Source organism: Oreochromis niloticus, linkage group LG1, assembly GCF_001858045.2.
Source record: "Oreochromis niloticus isolate F11D_XX linkage group LG1, O_niloticus_UMD_NMBU, whole genome shotgun sequence".
In the NCBI taxonomy this organism is placed as follows: Eukaryota; Metazoa; Chordata; class Actinopteri; order Cichliformes; family Cichlidae; genus Oreochromis; species Oreochromis niloticus.
This window is the reverse complement of record NC_031965.2, coordinates 1,503,008-1,510,858: the sequence shown is the minus strand read 5'-3', so window position 1 is coordinate 1,510,858 and position 7,851 is coordinate 1,503,008. Positions and strand designations below refer to the sequence as shown.

Below are 7,851 nucleotides of genomic sequence, written 5' to 3'. Positions count from 1 at the left end.
CCTTGTTCACCTGATCTGAACCCCATTGAGAACCTGTGGTCCATCATCAAATGTGAGATTTACAAGGAGGGAAAACAGTACACCTCTCTGAACAGTGTCTGGGAGGCTGTGGTTGCTGCTGCACGCAATGTTGATGGTGAACAGATCAAAACACTGACAGAATCCATGGATGGCAGGCTTTTGAGTGTCCTTGCAAAGAAAGGTGGCTATATTGGTCGCTGATTTGTTTTGGTTTTGTTTTTGAATGTCAGAAATGTATATTTGTGAATGTGGAGATGTTATATTGGTTTCACTGGTAAAAATAAATCATTGAAATGGGTATATATTTGTTTTTTGTTAAGTTGCCTAATAATTATGCACAGTAATAGTCACCTGCACACACAGATATCCCCCTAAAATAGCTCAAACTAAAAACAAACTAAAAACTACTTCCAAAAACATTCAGCTTTGATATTAATGAGTTTTTTTGGGTTCATTGAGAACATGGTTGTTGTTCAATAATAAAATTATTCCTCAAAAATACAACTTGCCTAATAATTCTGCACTCCCTGTATATGTGTGTGTGTTTGTGTGTTTATGTTTATCTGGTTAAAGTCAGTATGGTTCCGACAACAGTTTTTACAACAAAATATGTTAATGTATAATCCTTAATATGTTTTATGTGTCGGTGGGGAGTTGGGGTGGAGGGGTGGCAGAGGGGGTGTTCGCCCAGGGCACCAAACAGGCTAGGACCGCCACTGCCCCGTGACTGAGCACAGTTACAGTGACAACAGCAGAGAGCATACACAACAGTTTTTGGAAGGATTCCAGCTCCAGTAAACCAACAACAGTCAGTTGATCAGACAATCAGTCTGATGCATCAGAGATGCTCGGGAAGGAAATGTCTGTTTATTTTATTTTTTCAAATTCTGGATCTAAACTAATATTTAAACCTGTGATTTTATCAACAGGTTTGAGGAAGGATAGCATGACTTACTGTCTTGTTATTTTTGAGACAAAAACAAATAACAGGATTATGTGCCGTCTGTCTCCGGATCACTAAATCTCTCTGTACTCCTCTTCGTTCTATTCCTGTCTGTTCTAAGAGGTTTACCTGTTCTTCCACCACTGCAACAGATTTCCTGTGTGTCCAGACTTTTCCAGCCCTTCTGTGTACTTGAGCTTTTCCAATCCACCCACCACTGTAATCAGATTAAAAGAAACAAAGACCTGTTGGTGCCTTCAGCCTCAAGCGGGACTGAAAAACCACCTCAGTGCTCTGTGGTTTTATCCTTCAGGAGGTGCGTGGGGTCGCGAGCAGCTGGAGGGATGCCACCGGGGCCGGAGACACATTGTTCCCGTCATACCAACCCCTTCATCCTGCTTTATGACTGATGCCTGCTTGACAGTTTGGAGATCTCATCACCCGGGGCCTCAGGAACGTGATGACAGGACGCTGGCTTCGGCCACAGGTGAGACTCTGCAGAAGGCAAACAGCCTGAGAAACACACAAGAATAGAAAACATCTAATAAAATGAAATTCCTCTGATTCCCAAAATGATTAAAATGTTGCATATAGCCTCTGCTGCCCTTAACTGTCATTCAGTCAGCACTGAAAAAACTCTATGTATTTATATATTTAACAAGAAATACCCAGAGAGTGCACACAGCCACCGAGCCAGCTCACTCTCTGGGCAGAATTTACTTTTAAGGAAATATTATTGTATTTTTAAACGTTTAGTTTTCTTTGATCTTTTTAGGGCGACCGTGGTTCAGGGGGTTGGGAAGCTTGTCTGGTAACTGGAAGGTTGCCGGTTCAATCCCCAGCTCTGTCTGCCTTGGTCGTTGTGTCCTTGGGCAAGACACTTCACCTACTGGTGTTGGCCAGAGGGGCCGATGGCGCGATATGGCAGCCTCGCTTCTGTCAGTCTGCCCCAGGGCAGCTGTGGCTACAACTGTAGCTTGCTTCCACCAGTGTGTGAATGTGAGAGTGAATGAATAGTGGAATTGTAAAGCACTTTGAGCGTCTTAAAAAGCTCTATATAAATGCAATCCATTTTTAACAACAATTTTCCTGCCGAAACCCATTTTATTTTTTTATATTTATGTGGGTATAGTACATTAGCAATGAAGTTAGTTATTGGTTAGTTTAGTTTGTTAATAACTGGACATGAATAACTCGAGTCTGTTATGTACTTCACCCCAACCGGTCGCAGCAGATGGCCGCCCCTCCCTGAGCCTGGTTCTGCCGGAGGTTTCTTCCTGTTAAAAGGGAGTTTTTCCTTCCCACTGTCGCCAAAGTGCTTGCTCATAGGGGGTCATATGATTGTTGGGTTTTTCTCTGTATTTATTATTGTGCGATCTACTGTACAATATAAAGCGCCTTGAGGCGACTTTTGTTGTGATTTGGCGCTATATAAATAAAATTGAATTGAATTGAATTGAATTACTGCAGTACATTTCTAGCTAACTAAGCAGCTCATTCTCTTTCTCTTAACGAAACTTTCTTTAAAGATCAAATCATTTCTGTGTGAACTTGAAAGAAAAGCAGATGTGAAATGTAAAAGTGAGGTCAGAGTTAGGAATGTGTGACCTTATTTGACCTTGAAGAAGAGGTCAGAGGTCCAAAGTAATGACATATTTAGATCCTCATACATCTTTCCCTATATACGTTTATGTTGTCAGTGCAAGCGATGGCAGTAAGAAGTACTTCTATTTAGAATTACTGTCACTTTGACCTTCAGATCAATGGGTTAAACTTGAAGGAAAGGTCAGAGGTCAGATGTGACATAACCTTTACAGCAGAGGACAAAAGGTAGCGTACTCCTTTCTATCATCAGTCGATTCCTCCACACTCCAGACATGGACAACGATATTCCCAGTTTGAGGAGACCTATTACACTCCACATTTTTAATTTTGAACTGTTCTACAGGAGTTTTGCATGATTATATACTGGACCTCGGTGCAGCCCGTCAGTTCTTTCATTGTCTGCATTAAAGATGTTTTAGCTCCTCTCTTCTGTTTGTGCCTGAGATCTCCATATTAGGGCTGGAATAAAAAGGATGGCATCAGATTTTGATGTTAGACCAATGAAAGCAGCAAAGTTAAGCTGTCAGTAGAAAAAATGCAGCGTGTAATAATCTGTCGTCTGTGTAATCCCTCAGAGTACGAACACGCCGTTCTGTCAGAGTTATGAATGGGTACATTGTGTCTCTATGGGAAGAAGCATTCCTGTTGTTTGTAAAATCTGGTAAAAATTCACAGCTTTTATTTACCCACCAGGACCAGTGCTGCTTAGAGCACTCAGGTTTGTCTGTAAGATTCCTAAACAAAAACAACGGGATCATTTTTGTCCTTTTTGTCATATATGAAAACAAGGCTTGAATTTCAGCCAACAGTCATTGCACAAGCCTATTGAAACCATAGATCGAGCACATTCACTCAAGCACGGATTTGCATCCCCTAATTTGCTTTTGTTTGTTCTCGCTGGCACTTCCTCCTCTCCCACAAGGCAGCAGTAATTATCCAAGAGTGAAAGGGGCCCCAAGGAATGCCGGACGGTCCGCAGCCGACCGGAGCGCTGAGAGCAACACGTGTTTGTCACAGTGACTAACTGGTTTACACCCACACTTGTTGGAGGGGATAATCTAAAGTGAAATTAAGGAAATGACATCAAACAATGTTTGTTCTTAAAGTTAGTGTGGATGTTTGTGGCCTGGAGAAGCGTTCCTAAGTGGGTTACTGGTTCTCTGAATAATGCCCACTCAGCTCCAAGAGAGGGTTATCAAACACATGCAAAGTTACATCATCTGTTTCATTTCTGTCATTTTCATTGGATTTTTACTAAATATATTTGGATAAAAGCACTTTGAGTTGTAACATGCATGCAGGTGAAAGGTTATGAATCCTGGGCCTCTGGGCACAGAGTGCGACTCCCCCTCCAGCACAGAGGAGCGGGACACCCACACTCAGGGAGACGGCAAACCACACAGTCGTGTCCTGAGTCCTCTACAGTTTCCTCCCCTGGTCTTTGTGTACATTCGTAGCCAGCGTGCATCACCTTTCAGTCCTTTAGTGTTTTTTTGCACTCGCTCTGCGTCTCTTTTCACTCTTTTTTTGTCATTTTGCATATTTTTGCAGCTGGTTTACATCTTTACATCGTTTTTCTTCTCTTGGTCATCTTACATTTCTTTGATCATCTTCTGTATTGTGGTGTTTTTTTGTGTGAATTCTCAGCTAAAGTGTGTCTGTTTCTGCTCATTTTGGTCTTTTTATTGTTGCTTTTGCATCTGTTTGTGTTCTTTTTTTGTATATTTTTCGTCTCTTTGTTCTTGTTTTTCCTTCCGCTCTTATTGTCAGCTTTCAGTTTAGTTTTAGTGTTCTTGCTCGTCTTTGTAGTAATTTGATGTGACTTACATGAGCTCTTCTTTTTTTTTGCTTTTTTTTTGTCTGAACTTTATCATCGTTCACTCCTCGTGGACATTATGTGTCTCAGTTTTGATCTCTGTGCCACATTTCAGCAGTTTTAATTCCCTATTTGTTAGTTATGACACACTTTAATGGACAACAAGGACTTGTCTTATTCAGTATGAGACGACAGCTTATTATATACAGGACCTAGATAGACATTATCAAAGCATCTTTGGTCAGCTAGTTTTTTCAAGTACATTATTAAAAAGTACTTTTCTGTGAAATTGCTGTGAATGAATCTGTGGCAGTGTGCTTGTTCTTGTTAATGCTGGCTGTGGTGAGCATGTTCACCATGTTCACAGTACTCCGTGTCTCCATGTTTCACACTGATAATCCTACAACTGACTTGCTGGAAGATTCTGGAAGTGTGTTCATGGACTGTCTTTGAATATCCAAGCCTGAACCAGGTTAACCTCTGATGTTCCCTCTTACTCAACCTCTTCTTTATTACTCAATCCCATGAAGGTAAATCTGGGAGGACTGTGTCTCCTCTCCAGAGGCTACACGATCCTGGCACAAGCGTACATGCACAGAGGTTCAGTACCAAGAACAACTCATTAAAGCAGCTAAACATGACAGCACTATCACTCTCTGATTTTGCTTTGCATCAGCGTAACAGTGAACAGACAGTTTAATATATCTGCAAACAGCATATTTACTCCAACCCAAACAAAGCAGTACAAATGCAGCACTGCAGCCATTAAATTGTGACTATTTAAAAGAAAATGAAGGTTAACAAAGTGATCTTTTACAGTTGGATGTTTTTGTAATGAGCTGTACGCAGATGGCTGTTTACTGAAGCAGAGGCTCTAAATCCCACGGGTCCTGAGGACTTGGCCTTCATCAGCAGTAATTAAACTTCCACCTTTGATATTGTGCCTTTTTTTTCTGGCATCCTGTTTGTTTTTTGTTGGTTTTTTTGTCTCCATACGGGAGCACAGACTGCCGTGTATTATTTCCTAAACATGCTGCACATTGGAGAATCTCTGCAACTTCAGTAGAAAGCTTCCCTCAGAGTAACAGGCTGCAATAATGCTGTGCCTGCGCGGGTGAAGGTCATCCTGGCTGAGAGGAGGGCTGGAACAGCGACGGGATTATCCCAGTGCACCACCCTGCACACTAACCCAAATCTAATCTGGCTCTCTCCTCATGCACTCAGCGCTTTTCAGCCGCTGCCGTCGTCTCGTCTCACTGCCGCTGTGCAACACAGAAGAGTGGTTTAGCACAGATCCAGCTCCAAGTAGCTTTTACACCTCAGTCCTGACCAGCTTTGTCCCTTTGAGGAATTCATGAACTGTTTTCACACACAAATGTCAGATTATAGAACAGAGCTGGCAATGAGGAGTGTAGCAGCTTTTCAAGGGGAAAGCTGAACTTGCAGCGTATGGTTTCCCATAATCGGCTTTTATCATGCAATATTTGAATTTGATATCTTTTTACACAGAAACTCATCCAATAAAACCACAAAGAAAAATACTAACGGTTAATGGAGCTGCAGAGTGCAGCAGTTTGGATTGTGGAGCTGTAAGTCCTTTAAATGATTGCTGAGCAGTCCATCCCAACATCACACACACACTGTCTGGGTAACTTAATAATACATATATTGTCTTTTATTCATTTTTGCCTAATACCTTATTGCTCTCCCATTAGAGGCCCTCCAAATCCGTTGGCCTGTTTATCATTAAGCACATGTACCAATGCCGTTGTTGACCCGTCACAGGCAGAAAGCCGTCCAGTGCGTCCTGCTTCAACATTTCTGGGTCGTAGTGCAATCACGATAACTTGTTGGGATTACGGATGTGGGCCTCTCTCTCTCAGACTTGGCCCAGGTCTCAGGGAAGACTGCGAGTCAAGCTTCGGCATCCAGAAGTCACACAGGATAATTGTTTAATTTTGCAAATCTGGATTAAACATCCCCAATCCCATTGTGCTGTGGATTTTGTGCAATGCTGGGAATAGGGAATGGAAGGGGACAGATGGGACTGGCACATGGTCCCTGTTGACCTCCTCTTCCTCCTCCTTCCCTTCCTCCCCCTCTTCCTCTTCGTCATTTCTCTCCCCCTCCCTCCTCCCCTCACACACTCTCTGCCTAATCTGACTGGGAGAGGGAGGGAGGACACCGGGCATTCGCCACCACCTCTCCCTATTTTCTGGCAGCGTCCACCTCGGCAGCAGAGCCAAAGCACGCAGGATATGGGCGAAAAAACAACTGATTCCTCTGTGAGACTGGACTGAGAGCAACACAGCTCTCATGTCTCATCTGCAGAGAGCCCAGTGGGACTAGATTTACTGCTAATCCAGCATAAGAGAGTGCGCAGAAACAAGCTGACGGACTTTGCATCTTTCCTTTTTTCTCATTTTGCTGAAAAGCCCGTTAGACGTTGCCTTCTGGCCTCTTCGAGGATGTGAGGATGCCATCTTTGTAGGCACTTGGAAAAAGAAGCTGCTTGCTCCGGACGTTCATGGCCAAATGTAGGGTGGTGGTGGCCGAGGAAAAGCAGTTCACGATGTCGGCCACTCAGGGGATGAACCGCAGCGGGGTCTACAACTACTTCCTCAACATGGTGGCCTATCAGGTGAGAGCTGGTGAGCAGCAGCACAGCTGGAGTCTGTTTGGGCTTTTTTCAGTGTCAGTTTAGTTTTTAATGCATAAAACTAAAGGAATTTACTCATCGGATGATTGTGTATACTCACTGAAGCGCTTTTATTCAATCAGTTAGATTCACTGTAGCTATTTCCAGTTAAGAGTTTTCTGTAGCTGTATTTGTTTTTACTAAAAAGTAGAAATAAACAGTTACAGGAAGCAGAAACATATTAATGCGTAAGGAGCTTTTTAATGTTGTTGCTGGTCCCAGGTCAGCATTGGACATATATTGTACAGATGCCATAGAAATGTGTAAATATTACTCTGGACAATAACTATGAGCCAGTGCTGTTAAACAATAAATGTACATGAGTAAACTACAAGCTTTTTTTTTTTCCAATGCAAACTGACTTTTTGCAATGCTGGCATCCTACTGCAGCACCACAGTGCACTCTGTCACTGCAGACTACATGGCTAGATGCTTGATTTTACTCACCTGTGACGATGGGACTGAATGCCTCATCGCAGTGTTGAGATGTAGCCTGAGATTGTTGTTGGTTTAGATTTGTGCATCTACACGCACACAACAGACAAACAGCAGCTCTGAGCAAATCCACAAACTACTCAGCAGTATAGAATTAAAGAACAGCTTTTTTCTTCGGGAGCAGCGACGTTGTCTTCGGGTTAGTAATGTAAAACATGATACTCTGAACATTCTGCATGGTTTGCCTTTAATTTGCTCTCCATCAGTAAAAAGTGATTTACTTTTCGGATTTTGGATTTGAAGCTGTAGCTTGGCCTGCTTATCACAGAAGCA

General features: G+C 42.6%; 1 protein-coding gene across 2 annotated transcripts in view; it reads left to right on the top strand.

The window, feature by feature from the left end:
• Positions 1 to 1,086: 1,086 nt before the first annotated feature.
• The window catches only part of serinc4 (serine incorporator 4), a 32,739-nt gene continuing 25,974 nt past the window's right edge, over positions 1,087 to 7,851 (top strand). Inside the window, exon 1 of one of the 2 annotated variants that reach the window (XM_005461627.4) lies at positions 1,087 to 1,451. In XM_005461627.4, the coding sequence (XP_005461684.1) occupies positions 1,425 to 1,451 (27 nt within the window). In that variant the 5' untranslated portion in view covers positions 1,087 to 1,424. Of the gene's footprint in view, positions 1,452 to 6,533; positions 7,027 to 7,851 lie in introns of those variants that run through there. The other variant, XM_025906386.1, reaches the window with a different exon arrangement.